The sequence below is a fragment of the Protopterus annectens genome, chromosome 3.part0 (assembly GCF_019279795.1).
Source record: "Protopterus annectens isolate FY-2018-M chromosome 3.part0, PAN1.0, whole genome shotgun sequence".
NCBI lineage: Eukaryota > Metazoa > Chordata > Ceratodontiformes > Protopteridae > Protopterus > Protopterus annectens.
This window is the reverse complement of record NC_056731.1, coordinates 56,346,055-56,370,137: the sequence shown is the minus strand read 5'-3', so window position 1 is coordinate 56,370,137 and position 24,083 is coordinate 56,346,055. Positions and strand designations below refer to the sequence as shown.

Below are 24,083 nucleotides of genomic sequence, written 5' to 3'. Positions count from 1 at the left end.
GCCGTCTTTAAAACTATTTCTTTATCATGGGATGATAAAAATTTAACTATAACTGACTTTGTAAAAGTGCTTTTGGTATTTTTAAAGGAAGACAAGAACCTATGAGCTCTTTCTATACCAAAAGAAAGCGCTTCAGGGAGTTGTAAGTTTTCTGGTAGCCATGAAGATAAAAACTTTTCCAAGTTGTTTTCTTCCAAGTTATTTGGTAAACCAAAGATCCTGATGTTATTTCTTCGAGATCTGTTTTCTAGATCATCTATTTTTGTTAACAAAGTATTCTGTTTTAGAAGAAATTCCAAGTTATGTTAATTTTGTTTTTATTCTACTATCCATGTCATTTAAGGAAGTTTCAATACCTGTAATTTGTTTCTTTTGCTGTTTCAGGTCCAGATGTATTGTCTCCATTTGTTGCAAAGTAGTTTCTTTAAAGTTATCTATTTTCATGTCCATTCTGTCAAATTTTGTTGATAATTCTGTATGGTAGTTAAGAGTTTGAAACTCCTTTTTTAATACAGAGTCCTGATGAGAGGATTTAGTAAAGCTCATGCTGTAGTCAGACACCTGAAACTTGTCTTTTGTAATTTTGACAGGAAAATTTGTAAATAATTAAAATATGTTTTGATATTAACTAACTAAACTATGAAGAGACACTAAATATATAAAAAATACTATTTAGTTAGTTATACTTAAAACTCCCTGCCTTAAAAGATATGATACGGTAGAGCAGAGAGAAAGTGCTGCTAATCAATGCTCATGCTAAGCCATGCCCCCAAGGGTTGAATCTTGATAGATTCAAACAGGTCCAAATAGGCAAACTGGACATCTTGAGTCAGATTTGGAGGCCGGTAGCTAGCTATGATTTGAATACGGGTCTTGTCAATGGTTAACTGCACCTAGAGTGTCTCCTTTTCATCATACTGTTTGACCAGCAATGGAGGTGTGTATGTCTTTAATGTATATTGAAACTCCACCTCCTTAGGCTTTACTGCCCACAGTTTGGGGTCTGAATGTATGATAGGATGAGTAACCCGGTAAGGCTGGGGTGCTCTCCACAGCTTTGAACCAGGTTTCTGTGACTGAACAGATGTCAGCATTTTCCAGGGTTAAGAATGCTTGCAATGAGTGCAGTTTCATGTTTAGACTCCTAGCGTTTAGCAGCATGACCTTTATCGGTTCATAGGTTGGTACTAGGCTATCAGCCCTAGGGCCTATACAAGCCTAGCCATAACAATTCCCTGGCTATTTCTTCCCACACTATTTACTTCCCTGGACCCCTGTCTAGCAGGGCGACTGATGTGATCCCCAGGGTGAATTTCCTTTCTCCCATCCAGTCGTCAAGGTTCCTTTTGAAGAGGGCCAAAGAGGTGCTCTTCTTGACATGTATGGGCAGTCTGTTCCAGAGTCTGGGGAGTCTCTGGGTCAGGAACCTATCCCTCCAGCATGTTTTGTTTATTGTGATGACAAGGTTTAGATCCCTGGAGTGTGTGGCTCTGAGGGATTGGGATTTCTTTAAGTGTAGCATGTCCAACAGCTCTGGGTTTGACATGGCCTTGTATGTTAAGCAGAGATCACCTCTGAGTAGACAATATGCAACAGAGTATAGCTGGAGTTTTTTAAGGCAGTCAGTGTAAGGCATCTGCTTTAAGCCTGTGATTCTTTTAGTGAGGAATTTCTGCGGCCTTTCCAGTTGCTGCAGATATCTTGAGAGGTACATACCAAACAGGGCGTTGTATTCTATAATCGGTCTAATGAGGGATGAGTACAGTGGGACAATTACCTCCTTTTTTCTGGATGAAAAGCCCTTAGTGATGAGGTGTGCAACATAGAAGGATTTCCTGACTGTTATGGTGATGTGGTTATCGAAGGTGAGACCACTGTCCACCTGTGTCCCTAAGTCTCTTATAACACTTTCAGTGTTTAGTGTACTGCCACTTATGTGGTAATTCATGGGTACATGTTTTTCCCAAAGGGGATAACTATACATTTCTTGGCATTGAGCTTGAGCCCATGGCTCTGGCACCAAGCATCTGTTTCTGTAAGGCCCTTTTGTAGAGTATCCACATCATTTGGGGATTCAATAATGGCTCCCAGTTTGCAGTCATCTGCAAACCTTATTGGCCAGAGTCCCATAGTGTTGGCCTGTACTTCAGAGAAGTAGATGCCAAACAAGAGCGGTCCCAGGACTGAACCCTGAGGTTCTCCACTTGTCACTTGTCTGGAGCTGGATTTGGAGTCGGCTACTTTTACAGTGTGGGGTCTGTCAGTAATCCAGTTGGTAACCCATCGAGTGACGTAGGGATTAGTGCCCAGCTTAGCAAGTCTATCTGTGATTCCAGAGTGGGGGATGGTGTCAAAGGCATTGGCGAGGTCCAGCTAGGCTGTGTGGACTGCCTTATCCTCATCCACAGCTCCGGAGACTGATTCGAAGAAGTCAGTCAGGTTCAGGAGACAAGATCGGCCCTTCACAAATCCAAACTGGGTGGGGTCCAGTGTTTGAAGGTTGCCAACGTCTTTGTTTATAAGTTCCATGATAATACGTTAATTTGCATTTTGTTGAATTTTTTATGTTGTTTTTATTGACCTCAGGACTTTTCCTAAAAAAAGATACTATGAGGGAGGCAAGAGCCTTTCCCAGAAGCCTGAAGCCCAGGTGAGACAGATGCAGGCCATCTCTGTCCAAGCCTCGTGGTCTGTTGATCATATCTTCCCAGACTGTCAGGTACTGAATCCCCCTGGAATGACACCAGAATCTAAGCCAGTTGTTGAAGTCAATCATTTTCTGTTTGTATTGAGGCATCATTTTGGGTGATAGCAGAATGCTACTTAAGGCTAGGGACATACCTGCCTGGAACACATAATCAGCGAGCTCAATCATGTCTCTCTTCATATAGTCCAGGGAGGTATATCTCAAGTCATTCATGCCAACATGGACTATAACTGAGTCATGACGGTACCTGTTGTTGAAAGACTTGAGTGCGTATGTGATATGGTGAACTCTGGCAGTTAACAGACAACTAATTGTGACTTTCGCCTTATACAGCCTGGTGAGAGGCACATCTGTGTGTCTCACAGTGGAGTCTACTATGTCCAATATGTTGAATTTATGGTTAATCCTTAGTGGTTGTGAGACACAGGTGTGTGAACTGTGTGTGGTATGTGGTGTGGAGGGCTGTGGAGATCACGTGTGGTTTTGCCTTGGAGGTCTCCTTTGTTTGGGTATGTTTTTGTTGAGGACCTCCACATATGTGGGTTTGTGTTGTGTAGGTGTGGGTGGTGTTTGAGGTATAGTGATTGTGCTGACAACCTTTTTTGTGCCAGATATACTGCCCTGTGAGGGAGAGAGCATAGACTCTATGTTCCTAATGTAATTGCATCTCTCACAAATTGTGTTCCTAGGTGGTAGTAGTAAGTGGTTGTCTGCGTAAATAAGGCAGTTGCAACACTGTCTCAAGATGCCCATATCAACCAGACTGGCAGGAGAAACTGTAAGAAATTGTCCATCCATATTTGTCAGAATCTGAGAGAGAAAGGCCAGGGAGAGCTAAGGGGTAAGCCTAAAGCCCAAGTGCTTAAACCAAAACTAAGAGGCTTAGTAAAATACTTACAATTTAAACAGGCAGTAATAAATGAAAGAGAAAATATGCAGTTGAACCCTTTAGAGAACAAGCCGCAGCAGGTATCAGAAAAAGCAAGATAAAGTAATAGAGTAGGAGGAGGAAGCAAAAATACAGTAAAAGCAACTGAATAAAGTGTTCTTTTTTTGAGTTAGTGAAGTGGAAAGGGGAGGAACAAAATAATTTTTTTTTTTTGTTAATAAAGTGGAAAGGGAGAGAGGAGGAACCGAAGAAAATTCTAGGTTAAGGAACTAAGGGGTTTGGCCTTCCCAAATGATCTCTGTATTAGGTGGCATGAGCTAATGAAAATTTACAGTAGGGGCGGGCAACAGCAAAAGCCTCCAACTTTAGGAACACACCAGTAGTTGGGTGGGAGAAAAACAAAAATTCAACCGGAGGTCAGCAAATATATAAACAGAGACACAGAAAAGTCAATAATTCAGTCAAACAAATAAAAAACAGTACAGTACTGGTAATCAAATAAATAAAACCACTGCAGTACTGTAAACAAAAAAAATAATAAAACTAGTGCAGTACTGTAAAGCAAATGAATAAAAAAACAATGCAGTACTGATAAGCAAATAAATAAAACCAGGGCAGTACTGTTAAGCAAATAAATAAAAAAAACAGTGCAGTATGGATAAGCAAATAAAACCAGTGCAGTACTGATAAGAAACAATGAGCAGTTAGATAAAGTGCAAAAATATACTTACGGTTACGTAGCTCTGTAATTCAGATTATTTAAGAAACACTCTCAGTCAGGCACAATGGAACTCTAGCAAGATAAGCAGAAATTCACACAGAGGTAATATTTTATACCAACAAAATAAAATACCCTTCCAAAGCCACATCTTGAGACAAACAGATAACACAGAAGTGGTTTCCCCAGCAGATTACCTCACAGGTGGCTCATATGTGCTTTCACAAATGCAACCCTCCTTGAAGCAGTATTATGGTCATGCAAGTCTCAGTAGCATCCCAGTTTTTGAGGCTCCTCCTTCCCCTTCCCATGAAATGGATGAGCTGACATTTGTTGCTCATTTTCTATTTTCTCCCTGCCAACTCTTTCCACTCTTCAGGACACTGTTCAAACCCAGGTTATTGGTGCAAAAATCAGGGCTTCATGCTTCATTGCTAGTGGGCTGCCAAAGGTTATATTTTTTTTCTATTCTGAGCATGCATGCTCATTTTCTTTATACTTTGCTTTTTAATTTTGTTTAATGGTTTGATATGTTACAGCTCCACATTGCAGCAATGACTTTATCAGCAGACCTTCTGAAGCTTCATGCAGATTGTGTAACCCTCAAAACGCTGAAAATCGCTGGTGCTGATGGAAACTTAGAAGCCGTCGCAGAACTCACTTGCAGACTATCAGAGCAGAAGGAACAGCTGGTAGAGGTGAGAAGTAGATATTTTTTTATTGGTCTGTATATGAAGAGAAACTTCCTTTGTAGAAGACGACATGTTGGCTTTCCTTACAGGATGGTTTTATTTTCAGCAGTCATTTCTTCAGTTTGGTTTAAATTTTCTAAGAGTAGCAAATCTAGAACTTCTGTGGTGTTTCACAAAGATAATTCAGAATATTATAATGTAGGATGAAGAGGGGATAGAGATTTGAAATGTGTAAAGCAAACAGGAAAGCTGTAAAACAGCAGAAACAAAGCTGAGCATGAACAAGAAAAAATGCAAGGTCTTGAGCACTGATGGGGTCAAATTATGTGTTTGTCTTATCAGAAAAAGCAGCATTGTGATTCAGAACAGTGTGTGTGTGTTCTTAGACAAAATAAAACACTGTATTCCTTAGTGATTGCCTAATTTAGTTAAGACCTCAAGGTTTTTCATTTTCTGAGCACCTGGTTTGGACTTGAGAACATCTTAGCCGCTTCTACTTTGCATTGTATATATCCATCCTTTGAGTTAGAGGACATCATTCTAAAGTACATTGGGGCAACAATATGTATGCATAAAGGTAGATACTTGAGTGACTTGCCATTTCCAAGACCCAAATTGCAGGTACATCAGATACCTCCCTTCTTTCATTCTGTGCCAAAATGTCTCATGCCCTTACAAAAGAGTTTACTGAATCTTACTTGGATATTCATTGCAGGAGGGAATCCACAGGGATCTCCATTCTGTATGTGTGAAACAGCTGTTTCCCTTCATGTGTCTTGATCTTCCTTTTAACACACAGATGGCCTTGGTTACTCTTGGTTGTCCTAGTTATGCATAAAAATATGTTGTTGTTTGTTTGAATTGCTCCCTGACATATGTTTCTGACTTCCACTATATACAAGGCCAGGTTTTGGAATTTGTAAGAGACCTTTGATCATTATTATTTGTTCTTGTATAAACTCTTTGAAACCTGCATCCCCCAGACCTACGCATCTACTATGGATGTGACTGGGAAATGTAGTTAGGAGTGTCAGAGTTTAATAAATAAATGTTAAATGCAATTACTCATAGTGCTTATAAGTAAGCCCTCTGCAAAACTGTATTGTCTCCACCTCTCTTATTAATACAACACCTTAATAAGGTGTTGTATTAATAAGAGTGGTGGAGACAATACAGTATATGAAAGCATATATGTATACATATTTTAGAGTTTTATACATACGTATATATTTTTTATAGAGGCTTGATATTTATTTGTAAGTATTTAATGATTATATTAGGCTAATTAATTTATAATAAAATATAAATGTTATGTATTTTTAAGTATTTAGGCTAATTAATTTATAATAAAATATAAATTTTATGTATTTTTAAGTATTTTACATAAGTATTAATGTATAGTTATAATAGGCTGCTGAAGGTAAAAAGGATATAGATGTTTGTAACATGTCTTGCTTGATTTGAAAAGGTATTAATTAAGCAAGGAAATGACATAATGATGACACTGCCATCTTATAGTTTAAATTGAACAGAATGTGGTGTATGTTTGTCTGATGAAGTACAATATTCTATTGTATGACAGCACTCACAATACTTTTGTAAATAAACAGCGTTATTTCAGTGGTCATTCGTTCTTGGTTCACCTTCCACATAGTGCTTTGCTGTTTTAATCCTGTGGAACATAACAAAGATGCTAAATGGATAGAAGAAGTAAAAAAGAGAGAGAGAGAATAAAAAGTTCAAATGTACAGGATAGGAAATGGGATGATGTAATGACCAGAGAGATTGAAATAAAGTTAAGAAAAGTTCCTAATTGAAAAACCCCAGGCCCAGATGCAGTATCCAAGTTTTGGCTAAAAATATTGACATATTTACATGAAGATTTAGCCATGAGTAAGAACTATTTATATACACACCCTGAACAGACACCAACCTGGTTAACAACAGGAAAACAATCCTCCTACTTAAGAGTGAACCTGCAAGCTATTCTAAAAATTATAGACCAATAACTTGCCTTCCAATGATGTATAAACTATACACTGGAAGTGATGCTGACAGAGTTTATAAGTTTATAGTCATTTAGAGAAAACTCAATCTTGGAGTTAGAACAAAAGTGTAACAAAAGAAAGTCGTGTGGATCAAAGGGTCTTTTATTGTTAAATAAAGTCATAATGGAAAACTGTGAAAAGTGAAAGAATCTAAGTATGGCACGGATATACTACAAAAAAGCATTTGACTATCCTACATTTGTGGATAAAAGAGTGCTTAAAAATGTATAAGATAATACCCTACACTGATCGATTACATTACAGGGACCATAAAATGGTGAGAAAGCACTTTGCAGTTAAGCCATGATAAAGAATGAACTATCATTCCAAGGATAAAAATTCAGTGGGGGATATTCCAGGGTGACTTTGTCATTGCTGTTCTTTTGTCTTGCCTCTTAACCCATTAAGCTGTGTACTTAACAGATTAGTTCATGGCTACAATTTGTCTCGCAGCAAACAACAAAGTGTAAAGACTTATCTTCTTTTTGCAGATGATTTAAAACTGTATAGCTCATCAGATGAGAAACTGAAAGCACAACTGCAAGTGGTCAGACTTCTTCAGATGATATAAGAATGTTATTTGGTCTTGATAAATATGCAAAAGCAACCTTTAAAGCAGGAAAGCTGCACCACCAAGAAAACATCAGTGTGGGATAGGAATGTGATAAGAACTTGATCAAGACGGAATTCATAAATATTTGGGAATTGATGAAGGATAAACAATAAAACATAAACAAATGGAAATAAAACTTGGTAAAGAATATTTTAGAAGACTAAAATTATTACTGAGAACAGCATTGACATCTAGGAACAAAATCCAAGCTATAAAACCAATTTGCTCTTCTTGAAAGTTTAGGAGTGACTGATTGGCCCCAGAAGGTGTTAGATCGATTGGACAGGAAAACAAGAAGGATGCTTCACTCTTGTCAAATGATTTATAAAAGTCAGTGTATACCAAGATTTATATATCCCCCATTCTGAAGTAGGTATGGGGCTCCTCGAAACTAATTGCATGTATAGATCTGCATTAATTTGACAGCATACATAGCTGCTAACCTCCCAAGACCCAAATGTACTGAAAGCCTTAAAACAAGAGGAGGGTAAGTCTAAGATTACTTCCCTACTTAGTTTAACAGAAACATATAGGTGTCAAGCAGGAATGAAAATCAAACCAGAAGTAGATAAAAAAAAGGCAACAACCAAATGTGCCAAAAAACAAAAGAAAGAATATAAAGTGAAGGATCGGATGAGAAGGCAAGAAATGTGGAAAATGCATAAATATAGTTGCAAGTTTAGAAAACTCTTGCAACAACCGCATGTTGATCAGGATCAAACACAGGAATGGTTAAGGAGAGGTGAATTTGAACCAAAAGACAAAAAGTTAATATTGGTGACCCAAGACAGTGGACTACATACACAATGGTTTGCAAAGTCCATTACAAATATGAGAGAAACAGACAAATGTAGGCTTTGTAAAACAGAATTGAAAACAGTCACATATCTTCTTGCTGGTTGTGATATACTTAATAGGAGAAGGGCTGTATAATGAAAGGCATAATGATGTGACAAGACAGTTGCATTGGGTATTGGGCAAACATTATAATACTGAAGTAGCTGAAAAAGGCTGGAAACATGAGCCACAAAGCATTATAGAAAATGATGACATTTATATCATATGGGATCACCCATTAGCAACAAAAATAGATCCTACAAAACCAAACATAGTAGTCCATGAAAAGAAGACAAAATTAACATTAATCATTGAAATTGCTGCACCCAGTGACCACAATCTCTTACGTACAGAGAGAGAGAGAGAGAGAGAGAGAGACAGTCATAAAATACCAGGATTTGCAAGCAGAAATGATGACAATGTGGAAGAAGGATACTGAAATAGTTCCAGTAGTAATAGGAGCAATGGGAATAATGAAAAAGAATTTACAATTGTACTTAGATATGTTACCGATACATGTAATGCCATATGAATTGCAGACGGAGTCAGTACTGGGCACACTGTGGGTGCTGGGATGAGCACTTCTGGCTAACATCAAAGACTGAAACAATACTAAATCTGAAGTAGTTTACTTCATTTGGTCTTCAACCTGTGGTAATACGGATCCATATCGGATCCAAGCCGGCAAAGATTACTAGCATCAGCTCCGAGCTCCAGACTCCTCCCCTTACCCATAACACACCTCCACTGCCTTCCATCCTCAGATCTCGTTTGCCGCGATTTGTAAAACATCGTGTCTCTAGAGCTCCAGCTAGCAGGGTGATTCTGATTGTAAGTTTTTCTAAATTTTCTGTTACTTTTAGCCATTTCAGGTTAGTATAGGTACCCCCCATCGCTTTGGCGTCAAGTGTAGGTTTGTAGTTGTAGTTAGTTTAGAGTAGTTTTTCTGTGGTGCCCCTCCCCCTTAGTCAGTCTAGTGTGGTGAGTGGGTGTGTGTTATTAGTCTAAAGAAAGAAAGTTTTTGGTCTATTTCTTTTTTAAGGCTTTTTGCTTGATAGTATGGCTGAAAAGCTTATCTTTAAGCACTGCACAGAGTGTGGTCATAAGCTCTCCCCAGTGGATGGCCACACTCTGTATGTGTTGTGCTTAGGTGTGGCCCACCTTAATGTGGAGTGCTCCATTTGTGCGGGGTTCAATCCCCGAGCTTTGAAGGATAGAAAGGCCAAGTTGGCCCTCAAAGGTCTTCTGCCTGCCACTGAACCTCCTTCCTCATCTTCGGCTTCAGTCACATTAGCTGCTGTGACTGCCTCGCCCACTTCTCTCCCGCTGGCTTACCCCCCCTCCCAGGTTGGGACTCAAACTTCTGCATCTAAGCCTGTGGTAGCAGAGCAGAGGAGAGGTAGAGAGCGGGAGAGTGAGAGAGAGTCGAAGACGAAGAAAAAGAGGAAGAGGGCCCAGGACCTCTCGTCCCTGAGCAAGACTGCATGGATCCATGACTCCCCTCAGCTCTGGTCTGAGGTTCTCCTCGGAGCCGGAGGAGGCACATTCAGTCTCCCAGGCCTCGGTTCCCCAACCGGCCAAGTCAGAGTCCGTGGCCTCGTCTCAGTCGACCCATTCTTTATCAGACATGGATCTGGATAAGATGATGAGGCGCTTTATCCATACACAGATCCAGATGGGGGTCTTGCCAGCCCCCCCTCCCTCAGGAGGGGGGAGCTCGCTTCCCTTTTTTCATCCCATTTCTCCTTCCCCAATCCGACCTTCGGCTTCGGAGTTCTCGGATCCAAGGTTGGCCTTGGTTAGGGGGTCGGCGCCGATGCTCCTTGCGTCCTCGATGCTTACAGCTACCTGGAGCATGTCTGATCTGACCAGTTCAGATCTGAGCTGTTCTCGGAGCTGGAGCCTGGGTGTTGGATCCGAGGGAGTGGAACCTTTTCCATCGGCTCTGATGTTGTGGGGCCAGGTTCCCTCCCTCGGAACTCTGTCCACTTCAGGTCCAGCTTTGATTCTCATGTCAGATCCAGGGAGATCGGACTCCTAATTAGCTTCCCAGGAGGTCCACTCTCCTTCAGCATTCAATGTAGTAGAACAGGTCCTCTCCATCAGATCAAGGCCCCTGACCACCCCCTCAGACTCCACCCAGACCCTCTCGGTTCTGTCTTTGGTCCCCATTGTCTTACCAGAGGGACAGACTGTGCCCAAAGAGCCCCAGATGGTTTCCCCAGAGGAACAGATGGCTTATGAGCTCTCCTTGACGAGCCCCATGGGAGATGTGCCTCGCAAGCATACGTGCAAGAGGAGGCACTTGGACTGCCCCGAGTCCCTAACCAAGGACAAAGATTTAGATGATGGGGAGGGCACCCCAAGATCACCTCCTGATGATGTCTCCTTTGGAGACATCATGGAGATCCTGCACCAGCGGGGAGGTTGGTCTGCCTCCAAGCCTTTCTCTGATGAGTTTCTGTTTCTGGAGGCTTTCAGCATGGGCCTGTCTACATCTTGGGTGTCCCCTCCCATGGATCCTTTAGTGGATTTCATCACCTTGTGGGCGTGGAAGGAACCAGATACCTTGGAGCTGATCCCCAAGTGCCCTGAAAAGGTTCTGAGTCCCCCTATTGACAGGCCTTCCTGGAACAAGGGCTCCCCAGTGGATGCCATGGTGGAAGCAGCAGCCACGAAGAAGGAACTTTCTCAGGAAAGGTTTATCATAGCAAATGGAAATGTTCTTCTTTCTGGGCCTCTCAGAGGAGTTTGGATCCTTTCACGGCTCCTATTTCCACCATTCTTGATTCTCTAGCTGATATTTTCCAGCATGGAGCTAGTTCTTCTACTGTCAAAGTTCAGTTGGTTGTCATTTCTCATTTTCATGTGGGTGAGAATTCTGCATCCCTGGCATCTTATAGACTGTGTAAAGCCTTTATTAAAGGCACTGTTTTGGTACACGCCCCCCCGGTCAACGATCTTGTCCCCCTGCGGGAACTTACTATGGTTCTTCAGGCTCTGGTCGTTCGCCTTTTGAGCCTGCCACAACTGCAGATCTAAAATTTCTATCATGGAAAATAGATTTTCTGGTGGCTATTATCTCTGCTAGAAGAGTTTCAGAATTACAGGCCTTGTCCATAAAATTTTCATACATGATTTTTCATAAAGATAGAGTTTCCCTTTGAACCAACCCATCTTTTCTTCCTAAGGTGACATAACCAGTCAGTATCAATCAGACTATAAATTTGCCTGTGTTCTTTCCCAATTTTACCAACAGGATGGAATACAAACTAAACATGCTGGATGTTCATAGACAGTTACGATTCTATTTACACAGGACAAAAAATTTTCTTAAATCTGATCAATTGTTTGTTTCGTTCTATAGACCCTTTTTGGGCAATTTTGGGCAAACCTATTTCCAAGGTCACTATAGCTAGATGGATTTCTTCATGCATCCTGCAGTTCTATAAGGACAAAGACATGTCTCCTCCAGGTCAGGTTAAAGCTCATTCCACCAGGTCCATAGCTACGTCTGCAGCTTTCTGGTCTAGGGTGTCTTTAGATGACATTTGCTCTCCAGCTACTTGGTCCTCATCTCATACTTTTATTTTACATTGCAAACTGGATTTGACATCTAGAAGGAGAACATCTTTTGGCTCTGCGGTGCTCCAGAATATCCTTCCATGAGGGTCTCCCAGGAGTTTAATAGCTGGGGACTCTGTCCCACAGGTTGAAAACCAAATGAAGTAAACTACTTCAGATAAAGAAGTTATGTACTCACCGTAATGTTCCATCTGAGTAGTTGTACTTCATTTGTCTTCAACCGTTCCTCCCTCCTTCCCCCGGACCTTAGCACATGTTCAGCCTACGCGCTGTAGTATAGGTCACAAGTATGTTATCAGGTTGGGTTCTAAGTATAAGTTCTGCAAACTCGATCTGGGGACAGAAGGCAGTGGAGGTGTATTATGGGTAAGGGGAGGAGTCTGGAGCTCGGAGCTGATGCTAGTAATCTTTGCTGGCTCAGATTCAATACGGATCCGTATTCCCACAGGTTGAAGACAAATGAAGTACAACTACTCAGATGGAACGTTATGGTGAGTACATAACTTCTTTTTTCATGAGCTTTAATCTTACTTTTACTTGGGGATGGGATCCATTCCCATCCTAGTGGAGTCATGCTATATGAATGAGAGAGAGAATTGTCAAATAAGCACAGGTCTGTTATGACCATGTCTGTCTGAAGGAGATTTCCACTTAAAACATATGAGATGAGAAGAGTGTTTTTTTTTAACCAAATGCTAGTACAAAACAGTTTTTGGCATTTAGCATGAGACTGCATTCAGTGTACCAGTTATGTGCATATTCCAATCCTTGCTTGAGCTGTTTAGTATCAGTAGATGAGCAAATAACTGTGTCCAGTGTGCAGTCTTCTGCAGACTTTGCCAATCACCCTTTAGCTATATTGGCTTGGATATCTGCAAAATAAATGCCAAACAGGAGAAGACCTAGCACTGATCCCTATGGTACCCCAGTAGTTAAAGTTTACATTCAGAGAGGGGGTACCAGCAACTTTCATAACCTGGGATCTGTCAAGTAATCGATTTGCAATCCAGCAGACAAAGTTTTTTTCACAGTAGCAAAACGGAGGATGGAGTCAAAAGCCTTGGCCAGCTCGAGATAAGCAGTATGTACTAAGTGATCATTGTCCACAGTCTCTGTAATTTTATTAGACTATTTTAAGTGGCCAGTATGTAAAAATAAGAGGCTGGTTGAAGGTGTCTTTAAAAAAAGGATGTTGTCTAAATTTTGCATGTGTGCATGCTGTCTTGCATATTTTGGAGAGTATGCATTGTCAATTTTGGGTCAGAATGTCTTTGAAAAAGCCACTCTGATGGCATTGAGGGATAAAACCCTGACTATGACCCAGGTGACCTGGGTTCGATTAGCAGGTGAGGTGGAGTGATGGGCATGCCTGTCCTGGGTGGGAGAGCATTAATTGATAATGTTCCTTTAGGGGCGATGTGGTCCAAAGAGGGGGGAATGCCCTCTGATGTAGTCAAGCTTGAGAGATGGGAAAGGAGAGTAGGTAGGACATACAGAAAAAAGAAATAATCCATGATTTGCCCCAGCAATACCGGAGTAAGTCCAGGGGAGGAGGTGGGATTAGTCGGTAGATGTGGCATAGACATGGTGCACCAGAATAAAAACTGTTAAGTAGTTAACCATTGCAGAGCTCACATAATAATGCAATTTTTGCACTATGGGGTAAAAAACTAATGCATAGTTGCATGCAGAAAATGAGTTGTGGAAGCAAATGAAGGTATGTTGGTGGTTCCTTTAAAAATAATTGTACTGTATTTTTGCAAGTCAGTGTTGAAGGTGAAGAATGTGAGCCACAAAAAGACAGAAACATTGTGAGTGAATGTATCTGATGTACACAAATGCAAGCAGAAAAAGATGCATTCCTGAAAGTGAAGAAAAAGAAGAGAAGTGAATAAAAATGTGACAGAATGTGATCTTGAGCTATACCATGACAGTTTATCTTTTTCAGCATATTTATTTAAACGTGATAAGTGATTTATAAAAGGCTTGGTAGAGGAGTGGATATATATGGATTCATGTCAAGGAATGAAAATTCAAATAATAACAGACAAACCCAATGAAAGCACAAGTCATCACATTTTGTAACAAGACAAAGGGTGACTTGTGCCAGACAATCCATATGCTTAATTTAACCTTCCTTATCACAAAAAATAAAAGCACTGCAATAGTGATGATTTTACAAGAGGGACTTGGAGGGGAACTATAACAAAAGAAAGTTGGTTTCTGAAAAGGTATGTGAGAATATAGAATATGTATGATGTGAATTCAGTATCAGGAACTCCAGAATTTACATTATTCCTCAGGTACAATAACTGCTGTCAACTGAATGGAAATTATATTTCGGAGGAGCAGGTGTATTTAATTGAAAACTTTCAGGTCCATCCAGTAACAATATAAGCTCATGTACCAATAAAGACTAAACTAAAGATGCAGGGTAATGAAGTCAAAATAAGGTATGGTGCTTTGCTACATGTCTGTTAAAAGGGAATTTAAGGAATAGGCAGTGCAAATGAAACAAGAGTTACTAGGGAAGAAAGAAGTTTCTTCAGAAGTATAGCAAGTGAACAGGATTAAATGAAAATAGTTTTTAAAGACATGGTAGAAATAAGTGAAAGATATATGGGAAAGAAGTAATAGGAATTATTTAGGTGGGTTGGCAAAGGCTAAAGTGTTCCACAAGGGGAATATCACAGAACAAGAGGAGGAGCAACTGCAAAGTGTTGTGGTGAAAGTAAAGGGAGTATTTGGATAATATGCAGAGTTCAGAAAAGTTGCTGTTAAACAAGTAATTTTTGATAACTCTCTAGCATGAAAACTTCTGGCACAATGACTTAAGCAACAGGAAGCAGAAATTGGTTGTAGTCAAACTTGGGGAACCTAGTGTCTATCACTTTTTGAGGTACATGGTGACGCATGTCTGCCATACAAACTGGAAAAGGTGGTCATTAATGACTTGTATAAGTTACAGCAAAACTTAAAGGATAAGAAAAAAAGTAACAACTTGAGTTGGAATGAGCTGAAAATATTAAGGGAGATTTGTGGAAACAGTAATATCTACATTATGAAACTGGATAAGGGTGGTGGGGTGGTTTTATATGATTCCTTTGAGTACATCAATAAAATATATGAAATTTTACATAATTCTGATACCTATGAAGCTATTTCTATTAATGAGATCAATATAGTCTACAGGCATATAGCTCTCTATTTAGAAGAATTTCTTTTCGATAACAGAATTACATATGAGACCTATAACTTTTTAAAGGTGGAACATCTGGTTTTGGCTACCATAGTGAGGATACTGAAGATACACAAAAAATGTGTTGGAACTCCCTTTCACCCCATCATATCAGGTAGCAAATCTAAAACATTTCCTTTTGGTGTTGTAGTCGACAGATGGCTAAAACATATATATAGCACTGTCCCTCATTTAATACAAGATTCGGTACTTACGTATTATCGCAACCAGATTTTCGCGCTTGCAACTTTTGCATTCTGTCAACAGTTGTTGTGCAGCTTTTGTTTTTGGAAAGAAAAATCAACGAATCTACACTAAGTAATGCTTGTTGAAGTGTTGGAATTGTATTTTTAGACAGTTAAAAACCTTTAGTGAAGCTTCTGGTCATTTATAAATGTTTCGAATTTACAGACAAGTAACGAGACCTTTACAAGTAGTTGCTGCTGATAGTAAGAGCATGATTCCTTACATGCCGAACGATGACTATTTTTTTACTAACCCAAGTTTAAAATCTGAAGACTAAACAATGTGAAATGTTAGTTGAATCCCCCAACACACACACACACACACACACACACACACACACACACACACACACACACACACACACACACACACACACACACACACAGCAGCGGGCTTAGGTCAGCTGGTGCCCTAGGCAAAAGGGCTCAACAGCGCCCCCCACACCATGCAGGTGCCCCCAACCTGGTCTACCTACACCAAATAAATACTGGAAAAGCACCCCTGCTACAGCGGCGCCCTAGGCGGCCGCCTAGTTGGCCTATGCCTAAGACCGGCCATATACACACACACACACACACACACACACACACACACACACACACACACACACACCACAGGACTGTAATTGATATTGCAAAGGGATGCAAAATACGAGGTCAAGACAATTGGCCTAATTTCTCCCTCAGATACTGCAGAAAAGAGGGAATACTCTATGTGAAAAGTAAATGTCTAAAACTTGCACGTTTGCCCTATGGTCCAAATAGCAGTGACATAGCTGGTTAACATCATACTGAGGAATAAAATAAAAGTGGAGTACTGGCCATGAACATTCACAGGGAATGTTTCTGATTACCTTGTCTTAATCCAGCAGAGCGGAGTTCACCGCAAAAGTGTGACAAGCGAGGCAGGAGTCGCCAAACTTACAGTTATACCTCTTCCTGCCTCTTACCGTGTGTGGCACATTAGCTGCAACTTACTTACACTCCCCTTTCCACCTTAATACAACTGTTTTCCATGACACAGCACAACTTTCGCAAGTGCAAAAATCTGGTTGCGATAATATGTAAGTATCAAAGATTCTTGGGACTTTTTAAGCTGCTTGGAACCTAGTATTTAGAAAAAAGAGTTAATTTTTTTGACCATAGATGTTGTAGATCTTTTTTCTTGCATCCCAAAGGAAAATGGACTTGAACGAATCTGCAATAGCATCAGAAAGTATGCAGGGTATGAGTGGAAAAAATGAGATTGATGAATTTATGATCATAGTGTTAGACAACAATTTTATATTTTTTGAGGGAGAACATTATAGACAGACAAGAGGTGTGGCAATGGGCACTGCATGCACTCCATTTTTTCCAAATATGGTTCTCCTTGATTGGGAAGATCAGTACATTTTCAGAAGTGACCATTATAAAAGTATTAAATGTTATGTACGTTTTTTAGATGACATCTTTATTTTATGGGATGAAACTATGAAGGGGCAGATGATTTTGTGAGAGACTTAAATAATACCAGTACTTATTTAAGATTTAGTCACATGTGTAATGGTCAGGGTGCTTCCTATTTGGATACTTTTATTTCACATTCTAGCACTGGCTTTAAATTAAGGATATACAGAAAAAGTACATTCAGTAACTCGTACCTTGAATATTCTAGTTGTCATCCTATGAATCAGAAGAAAAGTATATTGAAAGGGCAGTGCATTAGCGCTGCAAGGATGACTTCTTATTATGATATGTTGGTAGAGATTGATTATGTAGGTTCTATGTTTAGGGATAGAGGATACCCATTACCCCTGATAAAAGATATTACACAGTATATCAAAAATGATTGGGGAAATAAATACAGGACTATACTGGGTATGGGGACTCTGTTTTCCAGTATTCCTCAAAAGGAAAATAATGAGTGTAGATTTGACAGAGCCTGCATTTTGGAATACAGCCCACACTTGGAATCTATTAAAAACATAATAGCAAAAAATTGGAACATCTTAAAGTGTGATGATGATGTACACAAAATATTGGGGGGAAGAGATTATCTATTTTGTCTATGAAAAGAAAACTAGATCCATATTCAGTTCCAGTTACTGTAGTCCTTCACTATTTATCAAAATTTTTCGAAAATGGAGCTGCAGCGTCTACCTTACAAGTACATCTAGCTGCTATTTCAGACTTTCATAATGGTTTTGGAAACTCTCTCCTGATTATTCACCAGTTATGCAAAACCTTTCTAAAAGGAATTTCTCACATCAGACCTCCAGTCAAACAGCCTATTGAACCACGGAACCTCACTTTAGTTCTTCAGGTTTTGACTCAATCCCCCTTTGAGCCTGCAGTGAAATGTGACATCAAATTCTTGTCATGGAAGTCCCTTTTTCTGATTGCCATCACGTCAGCTAGATGTTTTTTAGAGCTCCATGCTCTATGCATTAATCAGCCCTATCTTATCTTTCACAAGGACAGAGTATCACTCCAGACGAACCCTATCTTTCTTCCCAAAGTCATTCCTTAATCAAACTATTGACCTTCTAGTATTTTTCCAAAATTTTACTAACAAAGGGGAATACTGGCTGCATTCACTGGATGTGCATAGACAACTGAGATTTTATCTGGACAGGACTAAGGACAATGCATAAATCAGACCAACTATTCATTTCCTTTTCTGGCCCTAAAATGGGAAATTCTGTTTCTAAAGTGACCTTATTTAAACGGCTTAGAGATTACATACTTTACATTTATCATCATGAGAAAAAGCCAATACCACAGAAAATCAAAGCTCACTCTACCAGGTTGATAGCAACTTCTGTAGCCTTCCATTTTAGAGCCTCCATAGACATCTATGCAGCAGCAACATGGGCTTTTCCTCATACTTTTATTACTCATTACAAACTGGATCTGGTCTCCAGGGAAAGAGCATCCTTTGGCTCCTTGGTGCTCAGGAATATTCTTCCATAAGGGCCACTCAAGAAACACAAGTTAGCTGGGGACTCTCTCCCATCAGTGATGAAGGGAATGAAGATTAACAACATTGGATAAAGAAGTTATGTCTTACCATAATGTTCCATCTGTGTTGTTGATCTTCATTCATTCATCACGTCCCCCCCTCCTATCCCCCCCAAAGGCTCCTGGGGGATACTTTGGGTCAAAGTGCTGAGTTAGGGCACTTGCACTGAAACTGCCTCTGCTTTACTGATAAAGGGCAAACTCAGTCTGAGGTAACGGAGTAGGGTACTCTGGGTAAAAGCTTAGCTCGAGAGTTTTTGGCTTGCATGACCTTGATATAAGGCCGGCTCGGTTCTGAGGATGGAACCGACATCCCATCTGTGATGACTGAATGAATATCAACACAGATGGAACGTTATGGTAAGACATACATTCTTTTTTTAAGCACCACATATGTGTAATAATAAAAACATTTGCATCAAAATCCTTTAAGCAGTAGGTATCATTGTAGAAAACCCTGATACTGAGACAGCTTTGCTTTATGAATATCATGAAATGTGTCTGAGTATCCCTTTACATTGAGTTTCATTTCATTACAAAAGAGTGCAAATTTTTTACATTATTGTTTTTTTTTTTTTTTGCCACATCAACTGACCACAAACCACTTACAGTGATGGAGTTATCCATGTCAGACCATCAATTTAAAACCCTTTCTGGTTCCCTTCAGAGAGGTGGTCTTCCTACTGGCAGACATCCTTCTACAAGGTGGACTTCTAACACATCATGCAAGATCATCTAGGTTCGCACTCACTTGGCACACTGGGCAAGTGGTGGTATGGGTTGGCAAAGAAGCCTTCATCTAACCATGTGGGGATTTTATACTGGCCTAACTTTCCAACCCAATGTGCTGACATCATGCCTCTGTATGCTAGGCTGGACAATGGGAGGGCCACACTGAGAAACCCACAACCATATGAAGGCAACATCTTATTCTTCTTTCTCCACACCACATCCTTAGTTCAATTCCCTTGAGCCCCAGCCTTCAGCAGGGCTCAGTGGGCAATGCCCAGCACATCCCTTCCCTCAAGATAGACATGACCATCCTCCAGTTCACTCTATCAGTCTCCTGAGCCATTAATCAAGTTAGGGTCTTATGGGCTCTAGTTAGGATTTTATCTCTATATACCACCAGATATAATAAAATACTGCACATTTTGCAGAAATGCACAGCAATATGAAAATGTTCTCTACATAAGAGTTTCATTACCTTTTTGGTGTCTTAAAATATCAGAATTTGACTATCCCTTCCAAATTTCAGCAGTGTAGTGTTTATAATCTGTGATTTCAGTAAATATTTGGGCTAACCTACCATGCATAAATACTTAACATTATTTGCCTTTTGTGTTGTGGAATAAATAACATTTCTGCCAAGTTATTTGTAAGTTTGGGTCTATAAAATTAGTTGCGTTATGCAGAGGCATGAAGAAGCCTTCACTGTGACCCAGGCATTGGAGAAGCTAACAAGGGAAAGCAAAAGTGAGTGGCACGTGCTGGTTTTGCCCATACTAGGGAATAGAGGTGGTCCAACCCACTGCAGTGCCAGCACTTACTGGAGAGAGAAGTACATGGCATGTAAATTATGGGCCAGGGATGTATGCTTAGTTCAATCAAGCCACATGCACTTGTTGGTCTTTATGGGGCTTATGCAAGAACACACACACACACACACACACACACACACACACACACACACACACACACACATCAGACCCTTGTGTCTGTGAATGTACACATCAGCTACTGATGGAGAGAGTAATGGCCGAAACAGGAAAAACTCAATAGCTTCCTGGATGATATTTTCCTGTGGTCTTCTGTTAGTCATGCAATAGATGGGAAAGATGATTGAATGATGGCTGATGGCTGGCAAGACCTAGGGAATAATTAAAACTATAAAAAATATGTTTTGGGGAACAAAGCACATGCAGTAGTAATGAATGGTGCTGACATCTTCATGTATACTCCCATAGTTGACTGAATACCAGATATGTCTGACATATGCATCATAGTGACACAACAATATTTACACTAGATAGTCGTGATTGTCAGTATGCCAGTATATAACGCACTTTATCATATCTCTGCTTTACATTTTCACATTTAATAAGTTTTTTGTTCACTGTTGGAAGTTATTACTGCAAACAATGTGTTGGACAGTGTTATCACTTTGTCATCTGTGCTTGTTTGAACAGGTTGTTTCTAATGTGATGCTTTTGCTGCCCATTATAACGTCCATGCATTCAGACTGCTTTTTATACACAAGTAAACATTTTGGGATGATATCTCACGTGGTTAAGGTATGAAATGACATAAGGCCATGTGACTGTGTTGGAGGCAGTAATTTTTAAAACGCAATGCCCCAGACCATGAGCGTTACCGACTCATGAAGTACAGACCAAAATAAACTTCTTATATTCTGCACTGTTGTAGACAACAGCTGTCAGAATTCAGCAAAGCAGTATGTATTAGAGTGTATGTGTAAATATATATATATATATATATATATATATATATATATATATATATATGTGTGTGTGTGTGTGTGCGCGCGCGCACACGAGCACATATGTGCATGTATAGAAATTTGAAAAATGTATCATAGAATAACTCTGTACATGAACAGCACATGACTGAGTACACAGATGGATGCAGATTAGCTTTCTTACTGAGTGTTCTGCACATTATCAGTGAAGCCGAGTCAGTTTAAAGCTCTACGGGTTCTGTTTTCTCAGAGGTTAAGTAATGTATGAGTCACATGAATCTGCATTGAAAGGATGTATTTCTTCCTATGGTAAAGGTGCACTAAACATAATGAGCCTTGACTTTATAAAGTTAAATAGCAGTGGTAGTGGAATGAGTGAAAGAGTATGAAAAAGAATATGCTGCTTATTTATGTGGTGAGCATTCCTGTCTCGTTTGTCACTTGAACATTTGGAATGTTAACTATTGGAAGTCTTCACTGACAAGGGTTATTAATTTTTTTTGAAGGCATTTACTACAATGTTCAAGGTTGTGGACAATTTGAGTACTGAGGAGAGACTTAAGATTTATACAGGGAAAAGGGTGAGGAGATATATATTCTCAGAAAATGGGAAGGTTGATAAAATGTTGCTGTGGTAAAACATGTAAAGGGTTTAGAAGTGGACATAACCTGCCATGTTAGGGGTAGATAGTTTCTTATGGAGATGAGAGAAAATGTATTTCATGATAGGGTGGTGGATAGAAGATTATGATCTGCCTTTGTCATATGATAAAGATGACTGAGAATTTGAAGTGACATTAGGATTCATTGAACATCTGTGTCAAGCATAAAGGGGAAAGTCTAGTGGCATGTAAGTGTTTTGTATGTTTGTATGCATACCTTAAATAGTGTACATTTTGGAAAGAAGTCATTTTGACACATTCAGCAAACTGAGGTTTGTAATGATATCTTTCACTTCCTTTTGTTCAACTGTAAAACAGCAGCAAAAAAAATCTGTGGGTATCTGTTACATGAAGTGAAAACATTGATACCTCTGCTGGTTTTCTTTACAAATGTAGCAATAATCAGTGAAACATTTTAATGTATATTCCCTGTAATATGATTTACTAATAAAATCATTTTAAAACCTAGTTTTTCAGCATTTAAAGCTACTCCTGCGATGTCTAATAACTTTATATGTATAACAGCATTTCAAAACTAAGGTAAATGTGTTAATTATGTTAGTACACATGGATCCAGTGTATTATATTACAAAAAAACTTTTTTGAAATTTCAGAGCTTTTCTTTCTCATCCGTATTTAAATTTGCATTCCTTTATTACAAGAAGTCAGGTTTTTCATATATCTTTTATTCCTGCATGTTTATACAGCTCATCTTGCTGTAATGTTCCTGATATCTCATCTCTCTTCTCTGTTAAGATGTTATTGTCTGTATTTAATTTTTCTGATGGTTTTTCCATTGTACCTTAGTTTACATATGCAACATCTCATACAAGAATTTCAGGTCATTTTTAAATTCCTTCCCCTAACCAGCCAGTGGTATACTCCTTAATGTTTACAATTTCTAATACATTTATAAATGGTTATGTCAAGAGTTGTGTCATCATGTCTTGTGTAGTTGAAAGCAATAAGGTAATTACAGTAGCCATCACAATTGAATGATATCTGACATAAAGCATCAAATATTGCAAAGAAGGCTTATTGTATAGTGTGTGTGTATGTTATATATGAATGAGTGGGGCTGTTGGAGTGCTGTCAGACCTCCACAATTCCCTAGACTAACTAGCAAATCCTGTAATATTCAGGGGGTGGGGACGACTAGATGCCCAGTATATACTTCACAGCATTCCTTTAGATGACGTGGGTTGGGGGTAGGGGAGGTACCACTAGGCACCAAGGGATACTCTTCATAACATGATTTAAAGGCCCTTATAAAAATAAAATAGAGGGACAGTAGACATCATGGATATTCTAAATAGAAGATGATGTGGGTTGGGGGGTGGCACACTAGCCACCAAGGAAACTCTAAATAATGAGCTGTAAAGGCACTGCCACCATAAACACCAGGCCTACTTGAAGATATTACTTGTTCATGGGTTCATAGGTTCATACTAGGCTATCTGCCCTAAGGCATTTATAAGCCTAGCCAGAGTGTGTTTGGCTTTCGCCACCCATTTTAAATGAATTTTGCTATGCCCGTGTGTGTGTCTAAAAACGCATGCAAAGTGAAAGTGGGTAAATTGTTTCAAAATCTGCACCCTTTGCGCAGAAACCAGGAGTATTAACCCACTTCAGTGAGTAATCTGTTAGTGTAGTTCTTAAAAAAAAAAAAGTATGAAGCTGTGATGTCATCCAGTGGTTGCAACAGTCAGTGAGTTACAAAGGATAAGAGGGAGAGAGGGAGCGACATCAGAACAAAGCCAGGAGGAACACTAGACTGTACTGGGGAGATTACTTGCACAAATACTGGGACTCAATTAAAAAGTTAATGGAACATTGTCTTCGGCATCAATATGCAGTCTTAAGACCACTGACAATAGTGCAGCTTTGATGTTTGCCATTTCTACTAATGGCAAGGATCTATAACTTATGAAGATCAGGGCAAATAATTAAGAGACATCAGGGGCATTCCAGCAACTCAGGGATAGGTAAAAGGTATGAGGTGCATGTGGGTTTAAATGTCTGCATGTATGTGGGAGAAAAATGAGGGGTGCCTGTGCCAATGCGATGATTGGACTGCCAGTGCTAACTACCTCAAAAAAGTTCTAATTAGTTAAAAATGATTCACAGACATGCAAAGTAGCCAGTAATGAAGGCTTTCCTCATTGTGACTAATGTCACTGAATTGTATTGTTATGCATTGCAAGACCAGACTACCAGCATTGGGGTTCTTTGTTCCCTCCCCACCCCTCTTACTGTCCTACTAACAACTGTTCCAGTCACCCACATCCTACACTGGGTCTACCGGCACTCCAGGTTTGCCCAGTGAACTATCCAAATCTGCACAAGAGTCAGAGAGGAATCTAAGGG

At 39.7% G+C, this 24,083-nt stretch overlaps 1 protein-coding gene across 1 annotated transcript in view; it reads left to right on the top strand.

Annotated features, from left to right (window-relative positions):
• CTNNAL1 (catenin alpha like 1) overlaps positions 1–24,083 on the top strand; it is a 1,837,423-nt gene that overhangs the window by 1,090,052 nt on the left and 723,288 nt on the right. Inside the window, exon 9 of the mRNA XM_044064584.1 lies at positions 4,854–5,012. Within this exon, the coding sequence (XP_043920519.1) occupies positions 4,854–5,012 (159 nt within the window). The remainder of the gene's footprint in view (positions 1–4,853; positions 5,013–24,083) is intronic.